General features: G+C 41.3%; 1 protein-coding gene across 4 annotated transcripts in view; it reads left to right on the forward strand.

Moving 5' to 3' along the window:
• The first annotated feature begins 75 nt into the window (after positions 1 to 75).
• The window catches only part of CCDC62 (coiled-coil domain containing 62), a 34,930-nt gene continuing 9,202 nt past the window's right edge, over positions 76 to 25,803 (forward strand). For 2 of the 4 annotated variants that reach the window (XM_074321935.2, XM_088801045.1), the window contains exons 1-10: positions 76 to 3,305; positions 5,718 to 5,910; positions 7,588 to 7,754; positions 9,180 to 9,281; positions 10,882 to 11,053; positions 13,183 to 13,284; positions 17,841 to 17,929; positions 18,261 to 18,376; positions 20,863 to 21,582; positions 23,534 to 23,690. In XM_074321935.2, coding sequence (XP_074178036.2) covers positions 3,270 to 3,305; positions 5,718 to 5,910; positions 7,588 to 7,754; positions 9,180 to 9,281; positions 10,882 to 11,053; positions 13,183 to 13,284; positions 17,841 to 17,929; positions 18,261 to 18,376; positions 20,863 to 21,582; positions 23,534 to 23,690 — 1,854 coding nt within the window. In that variant the 5' untranslated portion in view covers positions 76 to 3,269. The other 2 variants (XM_074321933.2, XM_074321936.2) reach the window with 2 other exon arrangements.

Raw genomic sequence — 25,803 nt, forward strand, 5'->3', positions numbered from 1 at the left:
GCTTCTATGTTTATTATTTTTAAATGGTCATGATTTAATCAAATTGTGATATAAAGCTGAGTAATATTTTAAAGAATTTGAATTTGGCTTCATCACCAGTAATAACTATTTCCTTGCTTCTTTGGTCTGATAGTTTGGGGATGCTCGAGCATCTGGTAGATTTGTGGTTGAAATGGCTTCACAACCACGTCCACTCTGTGGGCACGTTAACATATTGCTGGTAGAAGTTATTCAAGCTCTTCTGAAGATTACTTGGTAAAGTATATTAAAAGCCTTAAAACCATCTGCACTGTTTGACCCAGTAAGCCACTTCTTTAATTACCCTAAAGATAAAATAACCTTTATGTTCATCACAATGTTACTCATGAAACAAAACATTACAAATGATGTAAACAAACAATTGGGAGCTGGTTAAAGAAATGATGGTGCATCATATGGTAGAATATTATGCATCTATTTAAAAATATTTTCCAAGAATACTTGGAAACGTTTAATAATATAACATGGGGGCAGACCCCAAATCCATTTTATGCATTATCATCATTGTTTTGAATGGAAGGCCATTCAGAGAGGCTGAGAGTTCTAGTTCGGGCTATAAATTATATGAGTAAAATTCTGCTAACCACTTGAAAATAATATAAACCCATGTTCAATATATTGTCTGGGAAATCTCAATTGAAACATATTTTTGTCACGAGAAACAGTGATGATGTTAATGAATGCACTAAATGAATTTAAACTTTGTTTTTATAAAGGTCTTACGTCAGGTGCTACAAATCGAAAAGAAGACTCATGGTATTTTAATTGCTATAGACACTTTAAGAAATTTAGAACCCATTGTTTTTTGCCATGCAAATTATATCTTGAGTGAGTGGTTTTTAGAAAATAACTAAAATCTTAGACTGTGCAGTAAAGATGTAAATCACAAAAATGAATTTTACTAAATAGGATTATCTGATGAAGCAAATTTATCCATCAAGACCATTTGGTACATTATGTATGCTGTTGGTGCTGGAAGTTGTCTATGTATCAACACATGTGACTTTATGCAAAGGTTCTGAATGTTCACAGTTCTTGGCAAATGCAGTTTCAATCCATATATAGCCAGCATTGGCTGTTCCTGCAGGAAAATGCAGAATTAAAATTGTCCTTGTGTATAACATGTGTGAGTCTTTTTCTTTGACCTGAATTTAAAATGCAGCATAGTTTAATATCTGATTGAAATGTACTACCAGAACAAGGATTGACTTTAATTCATACGCTCTCTTTATGTGTGCATTTTGGAATGTTTTCAGTCTAGTATTCTTAGCAGAAAGAATACTAACTGTAAAACAACTTTATCTCATGTATAAGAGATTTGCCATGATTAAGCTGGCAACTTCAAATGCAAATACAGTTTTGATATGTACTTTATTCATTTAAGAAGTGGGAGCCAACAGTGATTTTAAAGCTTTTTAATTATTAACATAGAAGCCCACGTAAATCATCTGTTGCTTAATATAAAGCTATGGTAGCTTTCTCGCTGTTAGTTTAAAAAGTTAGTAATTTGCTATTTTAAAGATGAATTTTACGTTTTAGATCCTGTCTTTGTTATTTACTAAATTCCTTTACTTAGGAAATAAGGTAGGGAGACTGGAAGGAGTTAATTTAGCTTGTCAGTTTGAATTAGGCTGAGTGTAAAATCAGATGCAGCATAATTCTTACAGCTTTCATAAAACATGTCATTTGAAAAAGCTGTCTTCTCTTTAAAGGTTTTTCCTGTTTCAAAGAATACCTGTGGGAATTAACTTAAAATATTGAGATTTTTCATTTGCAACTAGTCATAATAATATGCTTGCCACATTCAATGAATGTTTACCAACCATAATCTCATAAGATGAGCCTCGTTTCTGAGTATTTTCCGTACTCATAATTTTACAGTGAGTGTTTGGCATGTGCTTGCCTTATGAACAATGGCGTTGTAGGGCTTCCTAAAAAAATACCAAGTCTTACATGGTGAAATTTGAAAAGCTTTTGAATTAAAATGCTCCCCAGCTGGAAAATTGACATTGAACCACCTTTCTTTTGGCCTCTCATTACATCACCAAGATATAACTGCAGTCTCTTCCTGATTGACGGCCTGTAACAACCAGTCAGAATTTGCTTTCTTGTTTTGAAATTTTAAGACATTATCTTGCCGGTTCTCCTAAACATAAACTAATCCCAAGGAGGCACATGTCACCCAAATCAGTAAAGCTTAAAAGCAAGAAATTTAATTTTTTTCCATTTTCAAATTTTATGAATACAAGGGCATGTTTTGCCAATTCAGTCAACCAAAAAGTAAAGGTGAAATGCTATAGGACTGTGATTGGTCATTTGTCCTGCTGGTAATGCCATTTTATGGGTTAAGCAGTAGGGGGGGGGGTGACCAGGAGTTAAACGTGGCCTTGTTTTTTCACAGTTCAGTTCCTATGTAACATGATGAGCAAACACGGAACAAGGGTGACGCTGAAACGTGAAAAAGCTTAGGTTCAACCCAGAATCTGGTAAATTTTGTCATAAAGTTCCAAGCTTTTCATTGCTAGTCAAGAGCTACATCAAGAGACCCCCACCCCGCCAAAAAAAAAAGTTTTTCATTTGTTAATTTAGAGCTGTCTGCTAGGATGGCCAGCCAACTATTAATTGGCAGGACTGGAGTCTGCCTCCAGCCATTTATTCCTCTGAATGCCAAGTACTGTTCTCAGTGCCCGGTATACACAGCAGTTAACGAGACTGAGCTCACCCACCCTTCAGTAGGGAAAGGGGAGTAAGTGAGCAGCTCGAGTGTCGTAACCCCGGGTGATGTGCACAGAAGCAAAGAGCCTTTAATTTGCTCCATCATTCACTGGGTACCGGTAACAAACCGGCTCTTTGAGGACCGTGGGTAATGGATTTTACATTCTCAGATAAGCCGTCCGCGAGCTCCCAGGCGCGGATTTGGAAGAACACAGCGCCGGGAAAGCGGCCCCGGCTGCGCCCCACGTGGCCGGGTGGGAGCCAGTCCCCCGCGCGGGGTTGCGGGGCTGCGGAGGTGTCGCGAGAGCGGGGGCGGCCCCTTGGCTACGCCGTAGGCCGGGGCGGACCTGAGCGATCCGCTTCGGCAGTCGGTTTGGGCGGCCTTGCTTGGGCCGGCAGAGGGCGCGGGGCTCCGGGGCTCGGGGCTCGTCCCGCGGCTCCGGGCAGGCGCGCGGATGGCGTTGCTAAGGTGACGCTGCGCACAGCGACTTTCTCCGGGGGCGGAGGAAACACCTATGATCCCGTCGACGACCTTCATCTCCGGGCGCCAGGTGAGCGGCCGCCGCGGGCTCGCCGTTGCCGCCGGTGCGTCGGGGGCGAGAGGAAAGCAAACCTCAGAGCGCGACGTGCACTGTGGCCGAACTTGGGTGGTTTTTAAGGCACGGTTTCTGCTTAAAATGTAAAAATACACACAGGTCGTCGAGGAAAAACGGAGCATCGCATCCGTTTCCTTACCTCGGTAAAAACTTGATCTTCAGCCCAGGCGCCAGGACGAGTGGCGGGGACCAGCTGCCTAGTTCTTAACGATAACTGGACTTGGGTAGAGGGGCTTGTCTCTGCGCCACTCGCTTCCTTCATGTACTCCGCGGGAACCTGCCAGTGCAGGAGCACTCTTGTAACTCCGTTTTGCCCAAAAGCCTTGAAAGTGAACTGGCCCAAGGTTTGCATTTATCCATACACGATGAGATGAACTTTTTTGTACGGTTGGCCTGTTGCCTGTTTTTCCAATGCTAGAATATATGCTCCTTCCTCGCGCGCTCTTTGCTGTCTCCCCAGCCACTTGGTTCTCAGTAAATATTTGTTGAATGAATGAATGAGTGAATTAATGAATGGCTTACCAAAGACTGGAATTCAAGTCTTGTGATTTGGAATCCCTTGACTCCAAATTCCCTTTTCTGTGTTTAGTTACTAGTGAGTCACTGTAATTCATGCGTTAGTATTTTTTGCTTACAAATGTTATTTTTGAGAAAGCAGGAATGATGTACATGGGCCTCTGGTGCGCTTTATAAAGTGCTGCCTTTAAGATAGAATACTTTAAAACGAACACGTTTAGGTCTTTATTTCATTGATGGGGGAACAGTACCATATTTTGAAATGTGACTTAAAAATCTTAATAATGCTAATGTTTGCTGAGTGCCTACTATTTGCCAAGTACTGAAGTGTTTGACAGTTTATCTTGTGTGATCCACGCAACTCTAAGAAGTCACAGTGCTGGTATTACCATTTTACAGGTGAGGAAACTAACGCTTAGCGACGTTGAGTGACTTGCCCAAGGCTGTAGAGCACTAAGTGTCTAATTCTGGATTCACACTTACATCAGACCAACTTCTCTGCACTAGACTTTAAAATGATGTATACTTGAAAGGAATTATTGTAGATAATTTGGGTAGGTATGAAAATGGCATCATGCTTATATAAAAATGTTCATTTTTAGAGATGCACCCGACGTATGTAAGCGTGAAATGTAAGTTTAATCAATAACAACAACAAAAATATTGAAACAGATGAGGTCAAATCTTGATAATGGCAGGACCTGGGTACTGAGTGGATGGGAGAGTACGAGGTCGGACAATTAAGTTTGCGAACTTGTTGCAAGGGTGTTGCCAACCTTTTTTGATATCAGAGGGATTATTTGTTATGAATTTGTGCCAAGTGGACAGTGAAGGTTACTATTTGGAAGTGCTGAAAAGGCTGAGTGAAGAAGTTAGATAAAAACGATCTGAACTCTTCGCCAACAATTCATGGCTCTTGCATCACGACAATGCACCAGCTCACACGGCACTGTCTGCGAGGGAGTTTTTAGCCAGTAACCAAATAACTATTGAAACACCCTCCCTACTCACCTGATCTGGACCCCGGTGACTTCTTTCTTTACCTGAAGATAAAGGGAATATTGAAAGGAAGACATTTTGATGACATTCAGGACATCAAGAGTAATATGATGACAGCTCTGATTGCCATTCCAGAATAAGAGTTCCAAAATTGCTTTGAAGGGTGGACTAGGTGCTGCCATCCATGCATAGCTTCCCAGGGGGAGTACTTCAAAGGTGACCGTAGTGATATTTAGCAATGAGGTATGTAGCACTTTTTCTAGGATGAGTTCGCGAACTTAATTGTCCGACCGTGTATCGTGCTGTTCTCTTGTCTGTGTGTTTGAAATTTTTCCTTTACAGAATTTGTTGTTAAATAAATATGTTGAGTTTGGACCAGTCCCTATATTGCATTGTTCTTGGTAGACTGAGTATATGTAGATATGCTAGATGTTATGAGAATTATTTACATTTAAACACTAATTATTTCCATGTTTCCCTTTACTTGATTATTCCAGAATTGCTGGGGCAAAGTGAGGGGTAATATTGTTGATTGACACAAGGGAGGGTGGACAGCAAAGAAAAAAAATGCAGAATGGGTTTATTTGTGACTAGCCAGTGGAGCTTTTACAGACGGTCCCACGTTTTAAGAGTGGTGTGTGTAGTGTGACAGAAAATGACAGGCAGAGTGCACAGGAGGCGTGAGCTTGTTTTAAATACACATAATTTTGGTTCCACGTTAGAAACAGTGAATAAACATTAACTACCTTGAGTTGGCAGCAAAAGGAGATATAATTATTTGGACAATATGCCTTGGCTGACTTATATTATTGATGCGCATTATTTTGATGAGAAATCGCTTTCTATGATTAGAACATCGGGTCAGAAGTTGAGATTTCCACTATCGAGAAGCAACGGAAAGAGCTGCAGCTGCTCATTGGCGAGTTAAAAGACCGCGATAAGGAGCTCAATGATATGGTGGCGGTGCACCAGAGACAGCTCCTGTCGTGGGAAGAGGACCGGCAGAAAGTGCTGACTTTGGAAGAGCGCTGCAGCAAATTGGAAGGTGAGAAAAGCGTCCGGCAGCGTCTGTTATGCGCGTCTGTAAGGCTAACACATTAAATGGGCTCTCGGTGACAGAGAAGGAGGAATATCTCAACACAGTGGTCCTGGAGTGCAGTTTCATTGAAGATAGGAGGGCTTTGTGAGCGCGTAGGAGGTGAATTCAAGTCTGGCAAGCAAAGTACTGCAGGGTAGAGAGTGCCGGGTGGAGCTCCAGTTAAAACGGAGTGTCTAGAGCAGGAGTGTCAAAACTGGGGCCCGCGGGCCAACTACGTCCACGATCCATTGTTAATTGGCTGGCGGCAAATTCCAAAAATATATTTAGTTTACTTAAATAAACCAGGTGAGGCAATATGTACTTCACCTCGAGTGAGTGGTCCTGCTGTTTGTGTATTTTACTGCATATGGCCCTTGGTAAAAAACGTTGAAAAAAGTTCGGACACCCCTGGTCTAGAGGGAGTCTTTAGGAAATAAGTCTCATCTGAATGAATGAATGAGTGAATTAATGAATGGCTTACCAAAGACTGACCACACCTCACCCACACATATATGCACATAAACACACTTTACTATGGTTGCACATTAGATGTAATATAACATATAAAACCTTCTATATAAATATATTCAAGAACAAAGATTATGTATAGCTCTCAGTACCTGGTTTTAAAATAAGCAAGAAACTTGAATAGGAATTTCTTGGAATACTGAATGGCCAATAAATATATAAGGTTCTCGTTCTCAGTAGTAATTAGGGAAGTGAAAATTAAACCTGTAATGAGATAGCAAGTTTACACTTAACCGAGTGGCGGAAACGATAGGGTATTGGGGAAAGTGTGGAACCAAGGGAAGGCTCCTTACGGCTGGTGGGAGCGGTGGTTGGTACAACTGCTTTGGAAAATCATTTCACAGTATCTAGTAAAGCTGAAAACATACATAGCTGATGGCCAGCATTTCTGCTTCAGTTACACGCGAATGACCTAAGGAGCTTGCTAACATGCAGATTCTAATACAGTAGGTCTGGGGCCAGAGAGTCTGCCTTTCTCACAGGTTCCTAGGTGGTGTCACTGTTGCTGGTCCAAACCTCATTTGAGTAGCGAGGCTCTAGAGAAACTTGTAAAAATGCACCAAGATGCGTGCACAAGAATATGCCAAGCAACGTTGCTCACTGGAGCTGCAAAGTGGGAACAACCCAAGTGGTCGTCAGTCGCAGAATGGATAATGAATTTTGGCGTAGTCATGTAGGGGGACGTTATGTAGCAATGACAGCGCAGACACGGGTTACACACCACAACATGGATAAATCTCAGGAGCAGAATCTCACGTGGAAAAAGCAAACAGAAGAATTCATAGAGTATAATTCCATTTATACACGGTTCAGATGAAACTGTATTTTCAGGGATGTGGTGTTTTACAGGTGGTAAAACTATAATAAAAAGCACGGAAATGAGTGAGCCAAGGGTGGTGGTTGGGAAAGTGGAAATTGGAGAGATTGTGTTCAGAAAGTGACACGGGGGGCTCTGTTCCTTGAATAGGGGACGGTTCATACGTTTATAATAAAGCTTTGAAAATAATGATCTTTTTAAAACTTCTTTCGCACACTTAGTTTTTAACCATGTGTTGGAAAATAATGCATTTTAAGCTTCAGATCTGACCACAAATAAGTTGATGAAATTCCCCTCAGGTGAACTGCACAAAAGAACTGAAATAATCAGGTCACTCACGAAGAAGGTAAAAACCCTTGAGTCTAATCAAACGGAATGCCAAACAGCTCTTCAGAAGACTCAACTACAGCTTCAGGAAATGGCTCAAAAGGCAACCCATTCCTCGCTCCTCTCTGAAGACCTTGAGGTTGGTTTTATTTTGTGAGAAGCCTCACTAGCCCAAATTCTGTTTGTGTTTCAGTTATTGAAAAATTAGACTTAAATGTTTCCATTAAAAATGTATGCGTGTGTGTGTGAAAATATCTCCATCCTCCATCATCATAGTTTTGTATTCACTGTACTGCTTTATTTAGTTGCGCAGTGCTAGTCTGCCTTGGAGGTCAAGCTTCATTAGAACCCTTTTCTAGCTGGTAGGCTATTTGGTTTAGTAGCATCTATCATTTATAATTTTCTCTAAGTCTGAGATTAGTATCATCGAGTTTTGGTAACTTCAAATGATGCTTTCTGAAGACTTGTGTCTTGTATGATAAATGTTACTGGCATACTAGGAATAAAATCTATAAGACTGATTTTGACAAATGTATAATGACATGTAACCACCATTGTATCATACAGAGTAGTTTCACCCCCTAAGCATCCTCTGTGCTCCATCCCCTCCTCCCACAAGCCCTGGCAACTGCTGATTTCTTTACTGTCTCCGTAGTTTTGCCTTTTCCAGAAAGATAGTTAGAATTATATGGTATATAGCCTTTTCAGGTTGGTTTCTTTCACTTAATAATACGCATTCCATGAAAATGTTTTTTTTCCTCCCTTCTTCTGCCTCCCCCCTTCCTCACTCCAGTTCAAGCTGTTGTTTCTCAGTCTAGCTGTGTAGGACGCAGCTCCCTGGCCCATGCTGGTATTATGAGCCTTGCGGTCCTCCGGGCTGAGGCAGTCGGTCGGCTGCTCACAGCAGCTCACGGCAGCTCTCGCCGGCTGCCGGCCTCTCATGCTGGCCACTGGCAGCTGGCAGCAGCACTCAGCAGCTTGCGATGGCTGCCGGCCACTCATGGCAGCACACGGTAGCCCATGGCAGCACACAGCCCCTCATGCTGGCCACCAGCCACTCATGGTAGCACTCAGCAGCCCACGGCAGCCCACGCCAACCTCCCGCTGCTCTCAGCAGCCCAGCTCCAGGGAGAGCTGTTGTTTACAGTCTTAGCTGTAGAGGGCACAGCTCACTGGCCCATCTGGGAATCAAACCGGCGACCTCGATGGTAGGAACATGGCACTCCAACAACCTGAGCCACCGGGCTGGCCTCCAGTTTACATTTATCCATTCATTTTCTTGTTTCTTGCCAACCTAGAATTCTACATAAGAGATATTGGGAAGCAGACTTATTTATAAACATAACCAATTTAATTCACTAGGGTAAACACAAGTATTGAGAGGAGGCTAGAGGTATGGAGAAATAAATATTTGTATTGCTTTCTGATGACTGCTTACTTAGCCTACTTTGTTATTAAAAAAGGTTTAAGAGAAAACAGAAGAGTGAGCACAGACTGGCTGGTGATAGTAATGAACGCTTTTAAATGACTCATAAATTAGTATTTGTGTGTTTTTCCCTTGTAGGCTAGAAACGAAAATCTCAGCAACACGTTAGTGGAACTTTCTGCTCAAGTCGGACAGTTACAAGCTCGAGAACAGGCTCTCACTACAATGATAAAGCTAAAGGTAATTTAAATGATACCTCCATTTGCCAGGGTACTTTGCATCTTATATAGTCACGTGCGCTATCTTACTTAAGTCCCATCGCAGCTCAGATAGCTTGGGCTACGAGTTTTCTCAGTTTTTTAAGTTCTCATTTTAGAAACGAGGGAAACAAGTTTAAAATGATGCCCCAAGGCCCTGGGAGAGGAGGCAGAACTCCACTTTTGGTCTCTGTCTCCAAAGCTCCTTTCAGGGCCTAGCGTGCCTGGATTAACTGGTTTCCTCCTGAGGAATCCTTCATTGGACCTCATAAGGTCACTGGCAATCAGATTTTTTGTTAATGTTTTGGTTTTTTTTAAGGGAGAGAAAAATTGTTAGTGATCAAGCAGTAATATATGTAAAATACGTAGTTACTAACATGCCGTAAACAGTGAGTGATGAACAGTCTCTTCGGCCATAACACATGTGTTTGGCAATTGGTGACTAGGGGGAATGATGGTAGAATGGGACACTCGTGCTCATTCATATGGGATTTTTCCCAGCACATTCATGTTTTGAAGTGACCAGGGGCACGCTTTCTGAAAATTCAAGAGAAAACATTAAAAGCTACAGAATTGTCTTTAGTCAAGTAGGGACCAGCTTAGTGGCTTCAGCAAGCACACGGTCTCCATCATAGCAAACTACCAGGCGAAGCTGTGAAAACTAATGAAGACGCTGAAAGGACCGGCTGACTGATGCGTCTGCACTGCCATTGCTGACCTGTATTCGTGTGCTTAACAGGACTGCGGGGGGGTTTGCTTCTTGGCTGCTCAGGAAGTTCCATTGGCTTCCCAATGGCCTGCCCAACCCTTTTTTCCCCATGAGCCCTCCTAGTGTGAGATGCGCAGACAGTGAGGTTTGTCAGGAACACACATGTGATGCTATAGCAGAAAGCCTTGTCCTGAAGCAGGGGGAAACCTGCTAATGATAGTTACTCCACATGAGTGGGGAAATGGGGGAGGGAGAGAACGTTTATGTACTATTTTTGTACTTTTACATATTGTTTGAATTACTTTTCAACAAGCAGGTACCTTTTTTTTCTTTCTTTTTTTTTTTTTTTTTGGTCATTAAAACAGCTATCTCAACAACAAGAGGTTCTGGTTTGGGTAGGTTTTGGATAAAGCCTTGGAGTCTGTCATTTTAACCAGCTGAAAAGAAGGGGAGGCAAAGTGGGGTCCATGGGATTTATTTGAAATGCAGAGCATAAGCTCCCTCAAGAGCCACCAGGCCTCCCGTTGCTCTTACATTCTTAGACAGTTGAATTGTCTGGTTCTAAGCTTTCCGAGACAGTGTGCTCTGGTGGGTCGTGCGTGGTTTCTGGGGCCAGTGGCTAGGTTCACATGGGAGCTCCATCGCTAACTAGTTGTGTGACTAGTTGGGCAACTTACTGTTGACTCATCTGTCACCTGGGGGTAGCAACAGTACCTGCCTCAGAGAGTTACTGCGTAGATTCAATGAGTTAACACATGCAAAGTACTTAGAATGAAACCTGGTACACAGTGACATCTTAGTAAGTGTAATCTTCTCGTATTTATTAATTGGAGTTTATAAATCGGATGTAACAGTTTTCAAATTCGGTTTTTAGGACAAAGATATCATTGAGGCAGTCAATCACATTGCAGACTGTTCGGGTAAATTTAAATTGTTAGAGCATGCCTTGCGCGATGCTAAGATGGTGGAGACTTGTATTGTGAAAGAAAAGCAAGATTATAAGCAGAAATTGAAGACACTGAAGATTGAAATCAATAAACTGAAAGGTAAGGAGGAAACATAAATTTAAGCATTTTATCCTGGGAATATATTTTTTCATTTGGGTTCAGTTAATCTTACGATGTAAGAGTCAGTCTATTGCTGGCTTTAGGTGCTACCCTGAATTGTTCACGCCAAGTGTATAGAATTATGCTGCAATTTTTGTGTTACAAGATAAATAACAGAGTTGGGGGGAAAACTGCATAATGCATTATATTTTTAAAAAAATCCTGCCTTGGGTGGTCAGTTAGTTCAGTTGGTTAGAGCACGGTGCTCTTAACAACAAGGTTGCTGGTTCAATCCCCACATGGGCCACTGTGAGCTGCGCCCTCCACAACTAGATTGAAACAACTTCTTGACTTGGAGCTGATGGGTCCTGGAAAAACACACTTAAAATAAATAAAAGTTAAAAAAATAAATCCTGCCTTTGGTGTGCCAGTTAGGTATTGCTAGTAATAAATACATGCTTTGTAAAAATCAGCGACAATCTCTGTGTCCCATGCAACCATGAGTCTTTGTCAAACTCATGAATCTGGAAGCTAGTGGGAATCGAACTGCTCATCGGGGCAGTTCCTGTGTCTCGTCTCCTCACCGGTAGGCTAGCCTGGGTATTTCTTCCTACGAGGAAGGCAGAAGCTGAAGAGGAGTAGAAACACATGAGGACCTGACACACCATCACCTCCCCCTCATTCTGTTGGCCAAAGCAAGTCACATGGCTCGGCCCAGAGCCCAGCAGTGGAGAAATCTCCTCTGCGCCTTTGTGGAAGGAATGCAGAAGGGGACGAGGAATTGCCACAACAACACAATCTACCAGAGTGGCTTTTGGTGCATGTTTTATTTTTTTAAATTCCTTTGCATTCTCCTTTTCTATTTTCATAGTAACTCCATGGTTCCTTTCTTTCTGAGTAGTATTACTTGAAGTTTTATAATGAAATGAAGGATAAGAATACCAAATAGGTTAGTGGTACGTATTTGAATATGGGTGGAGTAAGTGATGGAGTGAAGGTTTATATTTGTCTACGAAGGGTTTGGAGATAGCCTGCTTTCCTCTGGCAGTTCCCCATGGTGGGGCAGAGTAAACTGCTGCACTGAGGAGCTATCATTTTGGTCTTAAATCCACACCCATAGCATCACATTTTATAAATGGGCATCGCATCAGACCCAAAGACTGACTCCCACTGTGGACCAAGCTCCTTTAGAATGAGAGAGCCATGGTCTGGCGGAAGTTACTCTGCACTCTCCCTCTGTCTGTCGTGGAGGGCCTCCTGACACAGCGAGTTGCTGTTGAAATTGTGCAAGTTTATTGTGGCTGATTTAACTTAAAAGGTTCAATCTTGTTCTTATGATGCCCCGACTTGTGGCAAATTGTAGGCTTTGTCTCCATTTGAAGTTTCAGCTATAACCGTAATCATACTGGAAGCCCCTTGACATGAGGGACGGACTCTTGTCTGCTCTTTTTGGGACTTACAGTTAATAGCACAGCCTCTGGGGTTCATTGTAGGCATTTGATAAATACTTATTGAATGCTATGCATACCTAATGAAAAACGGTGATGGATAGTGGACTAGAGAGTGAGGGAAATAGGCTCATTTTTGGGGGTGGACTGAAATGTCTTCAGAGAGAACGTCTGACCTGAAACTTGGATGTTAGGAAGAACTAGCCGTGTGAAGATCTGGGCCAAGGGTCTGCCAGGCAGAAGGAAAGCAAGTGCAGAGCCCTGGGGTGGGTGTTGAGGTTGGGACGTGCTCAGGGAACAGGGTGAAAGAAGAGGGAGCATGACCGGCAGAGCCTGGCCATGGAGGCTCACGGTGACGAGTTTGGGTTTCATCCTAAGTGGAACAGGGGGGCTTCTGCAAAGAGGTGACACAAGCAGATTTTCGTTTTCAGAAGATTGCCCCAATTGCCCCATGGACAGTAGACAAGGTTTCAGTGGGGAGCCCAGTCAGCCAGAGAGCAAAGCCTTGGCCAGGGTCACTGCTAGGGATGCAGTGTTGGATGTGGGCCATATTTGGACTGTAGATTTGACGGGACTTCATATTAATAGGAAGGGGTTGCTGAGGGCATAAGAGGTATTCAGAGCATATAGTCTAGGAACCAGTATTTATTTGAGGATTTCTTTTTTCTTCTATTTGTGAAGAGGATCTGAATGAAAAGACAACAGAAAATAATGAACAACGAGAAGAGATCATTCGCCTCAAGCAAGAGAAAAGTTGCCTGCATGATGAATTGGTTTTTACTGGTAAAAACAGATAATTAATTTAAGTGATTAAAGAGTTATATATTTGTGACTTAAACTTTCTATCGTAGAAAGTTACTATGACAGGCTAAAGGAATTCTCTCTATATCTATTGATCGATAGACCCACCCTTGAGGGATGGGGAGAGACCAGGCAGGGCATTTTAAAGCCATTATCATGCCTCCCTATCAATTGTTTCCTTTTCTGTAAAACGAGGCGCTACCCTCCTAGATTGAGTGCGTGACTATACTTCTAAAAATTCATTAAGAGAGAATCTTATGAATTGAAGAAGGATGTTTATACTTTTGCAAGTACTATATAAAAATTAGCAACTCAGCATTTTTTAAATTTTTTTTTCAAATAGATTACCTATAATTATTACAGTAGGAAAAGTACTGATGTGTTTTGTTACATCAGTATGACCCTAAAATAATAATGTGGGGATGAATTTTTCATGATTTAAAAGCAAGTTTATCAATACGGTTTAAGTTAGGTCCCCTTCTGATAAACATAAAAATTCCATACCTGCCCTACTCGCCACCCGGCTGTATTCTCCCACACGTTCTCCCCTGCTGCCTACCCCAGTGTCTTAGAATTTCCACTAGTGGCAGCCTCTCCTCTCTCTCCTCTCAATTGGGAATCACTGGCATATAGATCTTATCTCTACCCCTGCCAGCCAAGAGGATTTTATTGGGCTTTCATTTTTGGTAGTTTATATTAGGAAAACCTTAGATTTGGAGGTAAAGCTCCAAATAGAAATTCAATGAACATTTTTGGGATCTAGTCACACCTACCCTCACTGCTTTTCGTATAGGAAGAGAATACATTTCTATAAGTTAAGGGCAAAATGCAGTATTCTACTGACATTTTTTTAAATAAAATGAAATTCTTAATTTGCATCTCATGTATTTAAAAATTGGGGAAATGTGGATTTTTACCACTGGAGGCCACTATTTACATTACTTTTAGGATTGCTGTGTTGCAAAGTAATGTCTCATATTGCTAAAGAGGTAGGTAGATAGGTAGATAGATAGATAGATAGATAGATAGATAGATAGATAGATAGATAGATAGATAGATGATAGATAGATAGATAGATAGATAGATAGATAGATAGATAGATAGATAAAATATGTATATGTATTAGTCGCTTCGTGGCTGAATTCAAACAATCTTTGCATCAGCATTTGTGTGCCAGACACTCTTCTAGTTGCTAAAGGCCCAGGGAATTTAGTACTGTGCAGATGCTAGGAATAAAATGTGGGAAGTCAGAGGAAGGAAAAAACATTTAAAGCATCTTCTAACAGTCTCTTTTCTTTTTGATTCACCCACTTTTACTCATATATCCTATTATGTATCGGTAGGTAAAATACATGGGATTTGTCAGATAATACCGTAATAAATCCATTTTGTGAAGTAACTCTTACCACTTCCTAAGCTGATTTCTTAAACATCTTTTACTCCTTCCACTGTCTCAAAGCAAGTTTTGTGGCTTAAACGATAGAAGTGAGCTAAGCCTGAAAATGATATTAAAAGGTTTAACATGATAATATGCTGTCAGCTGCTATGGCTAAAAATGAGCACATTTTATTTGAATTTGGAGATGTCTTAAAAATGTCCTTCTAAGTTTAGAACTTGATTTCCTCTTGTTGAAGACGAGGCTCTTCACACAGGCTTAGGGACACGTCTCATTGGTCCATATTGCTTATAAGAAGTTTGTAAGTGAAGCGATGACACTAGTTTACAGGTCTGTGGCCCTCACACCCCTGTAAATGTGGCCCCCGCGAGGCTGTGTGACTTGCCTAAGGTCTCTCGGTCACTCAGAGAATTGTGCAGGGTCCAGATTCCCAGAGCCCTTTCCACCATGCTGTCTTCTCAGGCTGCTCGCTCAGGCAGGTAGGTGTCAGTAGAGGTCCCTCCCTCTTTGTCTTCTGTGACACGCCACTTTGCTCTCTCAGCTAAACCTAGCCACGTAGAAAAGTCTCTGCTCTAGGGACACGTGCATATTTACAGTGGCGTTTCCTCTTATGTGACAGTAGATCATTCTAAAGGCAGAGCTCAAACATATTTGAAATTACTCTTGAATGCCAGATAAAGGGGTTGGCTTTTGTGTAGGGACCATGCTGTGTCCAAAACAATTGTGTCTAAACCCTGGGAATGCAGCCAGCCTGTCACGATGCCGTTAGGATGAGAAGTGCGAGGAACCGAGACCAGCTGGCAGTCACAGATGCCGTCGGCGGCGTCACTTCCACAGCTAAAGTAGCCGCACTTCCTTTACTATGTTTTCCTTTGTGCACAAAATTGAATTCACGTCAACTAAATGCAACTCCACGTAAATAATGCAAGTCCACAACATATACACTATATATGCTTTTGTTATGGTGTTGACTCATCTAATGCAAAAAAAATAAAATAAATTCAGAATTGAATCCAAAAGACATCATAGTTTAAACCTGGCCCCGCCACTTTCACCGTGCTTTTGTTCACATTCTCAATTTTGTGCTCAAGGGTTACCTTTAAAGTAAAATGATGCTACAGGCCCACGTTGGAAGGGCTGAGCCTGAAGCGTGCTTCGTGTGTGTGTGTGTGTGTGTGTGTGTGTGTGTGTGTGTGTGTGTTTGTGGTTTTGCACAGAGCCCTCTCTTTACCTGGTGCCCTGCGGCCCCCCCCAGCAGGCACTGCACTTGCTGTCCAGGTGGAGCTGCAGTCCCCAGCAAAGCATATGTCTTTGTTCTTACGTGGCTTTCGTGATGTTTTAAATGGAGAGTGATGATAATAAATATCTTTATTCTTTCTCATCAGTGACAGAAATGACATGTGAAAAAGGTATTTTCTGAAAAAACTATCGATATAAGTTGTACAGTTTTATTTAGATTGCATCAGATTTACTTAAAAGCGATTCATGTAATTAGAAGGTCATTTTACACATTTAGTTTGACCTTCTTCTAATGATACTGAGGTGGTTGTTTTTTTCAATGAAAAAAATTTGTTTAGAATTCGCCAGCTGGACTCAGTTTAGAGGATCCCAATTTTGTTGGCAACATCCAAAGCGTCGTAGTCAGGAGCCAGTCGAACATATGCCTTCTTCTCTCCATCAGGCCTGATCAGGCGCTGACCTTGGTCACGTCAGTGTCATAGAACTTCCTCACAGCCTGTGTGATCTGGTGCTTGTTGGCCTTGACGTCCACAGTGCGCACAGTGTGTTGTTGTTTTCTGTCTTCATGGCTGACTTGTAAACAGGGGAACTGGATGGGGGCACAGTGGTCAAGCTTGTTTCTCCAGGGAGCGCTCTTCCGAGGGTATCTGGGCTGCCTCCGGAAAGTGGGTGACCTGCGGATCTTTTCATTGTGGCTGTGGACGCCTTTCAGCTCAGCTTTCTTTGCTTTTGGAGCCTTTGCTTTGGCTTCGGCTTCAGGAGGAGCAGGGGCTTCCTTCTTCGCTTCCGGCGCCATTAAAGATACTGAGTTTTTAAGTGAAGCGTTTCCTTGATTCCTCGCTTCTATGTGAATGAAATGACTTCTCCTTAAACATCATGTTAATATTTTTTCTGGTACAAGCCCTTGTATAGCACTTTAGAGTCTTTCCTTTCTGTGGTTTCTCATTTACCAAGTTCTGAAACTGGTTTTAAAATAGTGATTTCTTATACCCCAACGCTAATTAAATAGTGAAGTGTCCATGTTTCAATAAAACATTTATGGTCTTTGTAAAAGAATGAAGATTTAAAAAGAATACGTCTCTGTTCTGACTTTCGCGCTAAGAAATTGAGTGTATTACTTACTATTTTTATTAAAGAGAATTCTGAATCTGAATTACCTGTCAGGAAAAAAAAAAGAGTTTTCAAGAAATAGGAAGTCTTTAACGGAGTGCTGTGCTATTATTGAAATGGAAATACAGTTTATTTACCTCAAAGGTATAAGTATCTTCGGGCTTTGGTCAGTGAGAATACGTAGGATTGTGAGGTTATTATATTAGATTAATTTGCATACTGCTGAAAATAGTGATTTTTGCCCCTTATAATGTTAATTTTTTTTTCCTATTGATGAAGGTAATATGTTGTTTGGATTTTTACAATGAAAATGCATTCATAAGTTACCTGTGTAATGTGAAAAAAATTAAAACTTAAAGTAATACGTATTAATTTTAGAGTTTTGGAAATCAACATCCCCCCCCAAAAAAAGAGAGGAAAATAGTTGTCATTAATCCCTGTATCCAAAGATAACCTCTTTTAATACTTTCATATCCTTGCTCTCTGACTTTTTGTATGCATAGATATGCAAACACACACGTAGTGTTAACATAGAGTTGATACAATTTTGAATCAATTTTGATTCAATTTTGAATCCTTTTTTGACTTAGCATTAAATGTATTACAAAAGTTTTCAAATTTGATGAAGGATCTAGTCAGGCTCACATATTAAAGCTCTTTCCAGCCATCCATTTTGTAATTTTTAAATTCAGGAATGAGGCAAAAAAATGTTAGCTGAGCATTAAATTGATGAAAATGAAGGCTTGTGTTGATTTGGCTGATGGAAAATATTTTAATATTTGTTCTTTAATAGCAGAGAGAGAAAAAAGGAAAGATGAGTTACTTGATATTGCAAAGTCAAAGCAAGAACGTATAAACGCAGAACTGCATAATCTGAGACAGGTATGTCCCCAGTTGTTCTGTCAGGTGGGAAACATTTATAAACAAACATCGAATTAGGAAAAGTGTGTTTCTGTTTATTTTGTTTATGGTGCTTTTGGAATCCTAACTACATTAAATGTGTATCACATTTAGCTTAGCAGATAGGGTCTTGTTTATGGAGACTAGTTATACTAACATCTCAGTGCTGACATAGGAAAACATAAAAGCAAAAATTTATAACATATTTCTCTAGTCACTGATCTGACTGTTTTAGCATTTAAAAGTGCCAAATTGTTGGCTCAATTTAGTTTTATTGTTACATTTTATATTGATTTACCAATATCTATGGCAGATTTATGTAAAACAACAGAGTGATCTGCAGTTTCTGAATTTCAATGTGGAAAATTCTCAGGAATTAATACAGATATACGACTCAAAGATGGAGGAATCAAAGGCCCTGGAATCCAGGTAATCACAGCAAGATGCTACTAATAGGACCTTGTACTTTATTTCATCATTCAGTCAATATTTGTTAAGTACTTGCTATGAGCCAGTACCTACTAGTATTCCCTATGTAGCGGGGAACGAGTCTATGTGAGCTAATAATGGTCATTATAATCCCAGGTTATAGCAAGACCTAGGCTTAGAATTTTAGGAATGATCCTAAGGCAGCCCGTTGATTAAAGAAATTCATTAAACATTATTTGTGTGTCTGTTGTGTAGGAGGCTTTGAGCTAAAGTGGAAACTACAGGAATGGGTCATTCATTCATCTCTTGACAGTTTTATGGTCACTGGGCTAGGAATAGGGAAAATAAAGATACACAGGACGGGGTACTTGCCTAAAAGAAGTAATGCCAAAGCATGGTGTGTGTGCTACAGTAGGAGCTCAGCTAGCTGAGGATGAGTTCTGCTCTTGCTTTTCCTGTTTTCCTTGTTAATGGAAGGAGACCTCGTCCCTCAGCTATAACAAGCAGTGTGTGAATTAAATGGGTTTTGTAAAATTAAAATAAAACCATGTGAGGTGTGGTTTAATTCAACAGGCACAGAACTGTCCCACAGTTACACTCAGTGTACTTCTCCGAAGAGTCGTGAAAAGGAACAGGCTTGGGGAAGTTCCCCATGACTTGCGCATGGACGCAGCTCCTTGCCTGCTTGTTTCAGTGGTTGCAGGAAGGGGATGCAAGGGGCAGGGTTGGTCAGATGCTGTGACTGCAGACTCTGCACTTTTCTCCAGAGGCCTCCTGCGGGGGCTGTTACACAGCGCTCTGTACCCCAGCCGTGGCCACTGCTAATGGGTACCAAGCCAACCCAGGGCGCCTTGCAGACCAAGGCCCCAAACATACAGGCTCTTTTTCCTTTGTTGACGAAAGAAACGTCCAAACCTGTAGAGAATTTTTACGAATTTATTTGAGCCAAACTGATGACATATGCTGGGGAGCAAGATCTCAGATGCTCCCGAGAATGGCAGTTTTGCAGCTTCTTTTATACGTTAGAATCACAGGAGAAGACGTAAGGCAGGTGCATGAAATCCATTGGTGGTAGATTAGGGAGGCGGGAGAAAGCAGAGGGGGGAAAACTCTAAGGTTGGATAAAAGGCAAAATGAAGAAACATTTCTTTTACATGGGCGGGCACAGGAGAGCGCATAATGAACATTTCCAGCGCACAGAGATGGTGTGTGGGGAGCAGGAATACAGGGAGGGCTCTCTGATCTCGTGCTCTGTGCCAGCGAGCGGTTGTGCCATGAGGAGCAGGAAAAGAAATTGCTCTGACACATCAAAGGTACATTATCCTACAGGTGTCAGAACGCTGGACAGGGCTCCCTTAAGGTAGACGTTGTCCTTCGCTGAGGAAGCTGTACCCCTGGGACATGACTCCCCACTGTGACCTTCCCAATTAGGAATTTGTGATCTGACCATCCTGGGTGGTGACTTTTGGTCACTGATCTAGTCAGGCCTGCCGTGTGGCCCCACTGAGCTTGTCAGGTTTATGACATAGCTCGTCCACACCTTTTTGTACTTCATTGCCACTGGGAGGTGCCTGGGCCAGATGGTGGAGGTGATTCTTTAACACGTTGCGTACGGCGGGGTTTAAATCCCTCGTGAAGATTCTCGTGATCCATACGCAACGTGTTAAGAGCATAAAATGGCTCATGGCATTCTAGAAGGAGGGGGTTGGATTTTCTGAGGGATCAGAACTATACAGATCAGAATACCTGGGTCCATGTGCCATGAAAAAATTTAAAAGACAATTTATTAAAAGGGTTATCATGTTTATGTAGTACTCTTACTTTTTATTTTATGCCCATGGGTCATTTTTACTTTAGACCAGCTTTCAATATTCAGCCATGTCAGTATCCAGATAAATGGGATGGGATGGTAAACCTATTTGGCACTTTCCACTGTATCTTTGTACCTTGAATCTCCATCACCTTTCAATCCTGACTTTACCTATATTTACTGTGAAACTGATAGAATTAGGAAGAGAAATATCAGATCAATCAACAAGTATTTACAGAACACTTAATGTCTGTTAAAGTCTGTCTTAGGTACCAGAAGGATTAAAACATGGCCTCCTCATATAAAAGTCTATTGAGAAGGCAGGATATATGCATGAAACAGTTAATGAACAGTATCGTCATAAAAGGAAATTTGCTGTGTGATTGATTAGATAATATATACAGTCAGATAATGACTTGCAACAGAGACACTAGGTACAGTGGGAGTTAAGGATGAGAAAGGGAAAGTGAGTGTGTGAGCCTGGTGGTCAGAAAGCCTCCCTGAGATGGTCAGGCAGAAACTGGGCTCTGAAGAAAGAATATTCTTTCTTATATTTCATTTCAAACAAATGTGTGCTATTAGGATTTAGCTCAGCTCATGAGGTGTGGGTGAGCTATTTAGAATGACAGTCTCAAGTGTACCTTATAATTTCCCTTTTTCTGTAATGCCACCATAGCAGAGACATGTATTTATCAGACCTTGAGAATGACCACCCCAAAGTTGATGTTCAGAGGGAGAAAAATCTGAAGTCACTGGTGAAGGACCAAAAATTCGAGACAATGTTGGTTCAGCAAAATTGGGCTGACAAGAACTCTTGTGACGTGTGCAAAGAAAAGCTACAGGTTAATACTTCATTAGGGGAGAAAAGTGTAATTGCTATCTCATCTCTGTGTACAAAAGACTTAATGGAGAAACAGAAGTCTTGGTCTCTGGGAGGAAAACTGCAGATTGAACCCGACAACAAAAGTACATTGTACAGGATCCATGGAAAATCACCAAAAGGTGATGGGATTGGGATTCAGAGCGAAGAGAAACAGGTCTCGGAAACCACAACGTTGCCTGATGAAAAACAGTGGCATGACGTCAGTGTTTACCTGGGCCTGACCAACTGTTCTGGTTCAAAACAACCAGAAAAGCTGGATGTCGAATGTCAAGATCACATGGGAAGATCTGGAGTCTCATGTTGCCATAAAAATGAAGGCTGTCTGGGGGAAAGTGACCTGTGTGCGTCGCGGTGCTGCCACCCGAGTAACTTCATCATTGAAGCCCCAGGCCAGATGTCTGACATGGAGTGGATGAGTATTTTCAAGCCTTCTAAACTGCAAAGAGTCGTTCGCCACAAGTCTGTGTGCACTTGTTCGGAAAGTGCCAGTGGAACAAAGTACAACTCTATGAGGTGAGTGATGTCACACATTTGCAAAACACCAGGGAGCCCACAGACAAAGTGTTTAGAAATAGAAAGGGCTGCAGGAGCTACTTCGCTTTTGCGGACAGAAGTGGTTCTTGAGGCAACACGTTTCCTCTTTCCATTGCAGCATAGGCTGTTGAGTTTTTGATTGCACAGACTGTCTTAGATCCCAAGGAGAGGTTTGTACCTAGGACAGCTTCGGGGGCAAAGGTTTTGCTTAAAAACAAAGCCAGTTGTCATGAATTGGGCAAATACGTTTTCTTTAAAAACAAACAGGTGGGTCACTTTACAGAGTAGAATGCTGCTCTGGGGCATTCCTCACCCAGCTCGGTTTGAATTGATAAGCTGTCTCTGTGTGTGCAGGTTAAACACGTGACCTAGACCCCATGAGAATTTCTCGTTGCCCTTAGCCAGGGCCACCCCGCACACCCACCTGTCCAACTGCTGCTGCCTTTGTAGTCACTGTATATTCCCCAAACTTTCTTACCTCTCAAAATCATGCAGGAGAAAGAATACTTGTATTTGACAAGCTGGTAAAAGTTACTGTTTTTTTTGTTTTTTTTTATTAGTTATAAGCACGCGCTCCATTGTTCAGGCTCATCTTATTGTTAGAATGGTTGAATTTCGTGGGTGACTGGCGCTCTAATAATGTCTGCTATTTTTAAATAAAACTGAGCTCTTCAATCTTACAGAAAGGATGAGGTTTCTGTATTGGGGCCCTTAGGGTCATCATCACTGACTTCCATAGGGCTGGGCGATTAACATCTTTTCCTGGTATTTACGCTGTTTGGATTGTCCTTTGTCCCTTTAGAAGCCTGAGTCATTTAAAAATCATACAGGTAGTTACTTGTACAGTTAGTTGCAGCATGTAAAAAAAATTGGTTGTCACACTGAATGCCGTCTATTCATATTTGGTTTTTAAAGATCTTTGGATAATTGTAACTACCGGTAGGGCCTAACTGATATACTTCACTACTGAACCAGAGCACACATATATTAAGGGAAAAGCTTGTCTCAGTTGTAAGAGCGTAGTGGGCATATATTAAATTTAATGTATGAAGGAAATCCAAATTTAAATTCAGAGTTTTCTTTCAAGACCGTTTTTACCTGCCTGGCTTGCCATAATCAAAGTGGCTTCCTGTTCTGCCAGTAGAGGCACCTGCAGAAGTCTCGCCTGACAAATGCATGATTAAGTAGGAAAGGTAATTCTGTTTACCTATTTTTCCCTTGGATTATAAGAACTTGTGTGCCTACTTTATTATCTGACTAGCGTGTTCACACGTGTCCCACCATTCCACTTGACAAATAGAGGGTTACCTGTGGCGGGAGACGCTATGGCAGCCTGCTATCACTTAGCTATACATCACATGGCAGGAGGGCCCAGTGCTTCCACTCTGTTCCAGAACAGCTTTCGCTATTAACTCTGCTTTGAGCCCCAGTGTTCATAACATCCCCAGAAGCTTAGCTACACATGTTTGTTCCCTAATACGGAAAAACTGGAATCAGTGAGCCACAACCATGCCATTCTACTTTCACAAAAGGACCTTTAAAAAACCATTGACAAAAATCAGTCTCACAAACCAAAAACCTAAAGTCTTCACAAATTCACAAATTATATACTATGTTGATTTTTTTTCCTCTCTTTTGGATGATCCTGTCCCTCAAGCCTTTTAATTTTTTTTGGAGAGGGAAGGAAATTCTCTATTATATAGTAGCCTTTTAAGAATGTTGTTTTAAACCTTATTGCAAAGGGTATGCATTAATTTATAATACTGCCTCAAATGTTCTATAATGTTCTACTCAAATCTGCACTGCTTCATTAAAAAAGAAAAGACTTCTTTTGTGTCCTGTTGAGATACTTTTAAGTATAAGAGTATCCGTGATGCATGCTTGGTATTGTTTTAAGATGTCTGTGTTTGTTTGGTTTTATTATTCACAGTGAGCTAATTGCTATCCAGCAGTCCCACTGTTTGGGGTCTTCAAAACCTGCCTTCAAGGAGGGTGAGAAGTTGGTAGAGACAGAGTCCCCTTCTGATAAAAAGAACTCATCGAAGATTTTGTTAGTCAACAAGGATGCAGCATTGCCCACTGAAAAGGTTTGTGTTTATTTCGAAATACCCAGCTTGTTCCAGCAAGCGTTCTCCCCAACATGCTTTTCATTCTTCTAGGACACTTTCCTTAGCGTGCTTAATTTTGCCCAGTCTTTAGTTGTTGCTGTTGGTTTTAAGTTACAGGACTTTATATTATAAATATCCTACAGATTATCCTTAGACAAGATGTCCCTCAGGCTCTCTAGGTGATTAATATGTCTATTTTTCATTCATAAACATTTCAAACAGCCCCAAAATGCAGAATATAATAAGCAGTTGTGCACCTACATTCAGATTTAACATGTTTACATTTAGCTGTATTTGCTTTATTTTTCTTGTTAAAGACATAAAATGTTACAGATAGGGTATAAATCCCATGTGCCATTCTCCCCATGGCCACTCCTCCCACCAATTAACCTCTATTCTGAAGTTGCTTCCATGCTTGTTTTTGTATTTTTACTACCTAAAGGTATATCCTTAAACATGATGTAATGTTCTGTGTGTGTTTAATATGTACATAAATGGCAAAACACGGTCTATATCCTTTTGCAATCTGACATTTCCAACTTGGTCAATATTTTGTAACCTTTATCCATGCTGACACTTGTAGTCTCTTCATTCTGATTGTTGTTTGATGTGTAATGTGTTGATTGAATAACCCATATTTTGTCCACGCCCCTACTGACAGGCCGAGAGGTTGTTTCTACATTGTCACTATTCTGGATGAGCCAGTGTCCTCATCTTCAACGAGGCAGCTCTTTCAATAAAGGAAATAAGTTCAAGTCCACTTAGTGCCTTTTGGTATTATTTTGGGATGATATCTGGCTTTGAAATCAAACTGGTCTGGGTTCAGAGCCCCATTTTGCTTTGTTTTAACCCAGTGACCTTAGTAAAGTTATTTAATTTCTTTGAGCTTCAGTTTCTCCATCTGCAAATATGCAGTAATAACAGCACAGTTGCCTCGTCTAAATGAGAGACTGTCAGGCCTGGGCTCGAGTGGATATCAGATGAGTGTTAGTTCTCTTTGTTTAAACTTGACCAGACTCCGTGTTACCTAGAACCTGGAGCAGTTGGGACTTGGATTCACTGATGGTGGGAATGTAAATGGTATGACCACTTTGGAAAACACTCGGTAGTTTCTTAAAAAGCTAAATACACACCTGCCATATGACCGAGTGATTCTACTCCCAGAGAAATGGAAACACAGGTCCACACAAAGACTTGTGCATGAATATTCAAGCAGCTTTACTTGTAATAGCTATAAAAACTGGAAACAACCAAAATATACATCAATGGGTGAACAGATAAACTGTGGTATGTCCGTACAGTGGAGTACTTCTCAGCAGTAAGAAGAAATGAACTATTTATACACATATAACATGGGTGAATGTCAAGGTAATTATACGGAATGAAAGAAACCAGACAGACAAAAGTATGAATATGTTTACATAAAATTCTAGAAGATGCAAATTAATCTCTGGTGACAGAAAGCAGATCAGTAGTTGTCTGGGAATGAGGGGCGGGACTCACAGGGGCAGGAGTTCCCAAGGGGCACAGGGGTGGTGAATACGGTCCATTCGTGTGGGCATGGGTTCATGGGTATGTGCACATGTCAGAACTCATCGAGCCGCACACTTTAATTTACAGTTAGTTGTATGTCAGTTACCGTATTGCCCCGAAAATAAGACCTAACCGGAAAATAAGCCCTAGCAGATTTTTCAGGATGACATCCCGAACATAAGCCCAAATGCGTCTTTTGGAGCACAACTTAATATAAGACCCAGTCTTATTTTCGGGGAAAAATGGTACACCCCAACAACATGAATTTTTTTAAAGCTATAAGTATATGGGGAAATATTAGCTATTCCCTTTTTTAGCTCTTGGGAGACCCTTTTCCAATGTTTGCACCTTTTTTTCTGAGGCGGTATATGATACTGCATATGTGTCCATGCATGTGTCCATGCGTGTGTGTGTGTGTGTGTGTGTGTGTGTGGTCTACATATGTTCATTAGCAGATGTTTATTGAACATTTTCTAGATCCAGGTCAGGATTGATCATTGTTCATGGAAATTTAGAAATTAACTTTTCTTAAAGAAAAGATTAGTCGGGATGCTTTTGG

This window comes from Rhinolophus sinicus, chromosome 9 (genome assembly GCF_057876585.1).
Source record: "Rhinolophus sinicus isolate RSI-liver-muscle chromosome 9, RSI-T2T, whole genome shotgun sequence".
NCBI classification, from domain to species: Eukaryota; Metazoa; Chordata; class Mammalia; order Chiroptera; family Rhinolophidae; genus Rhinolophus; species Rhinolophus sinicus.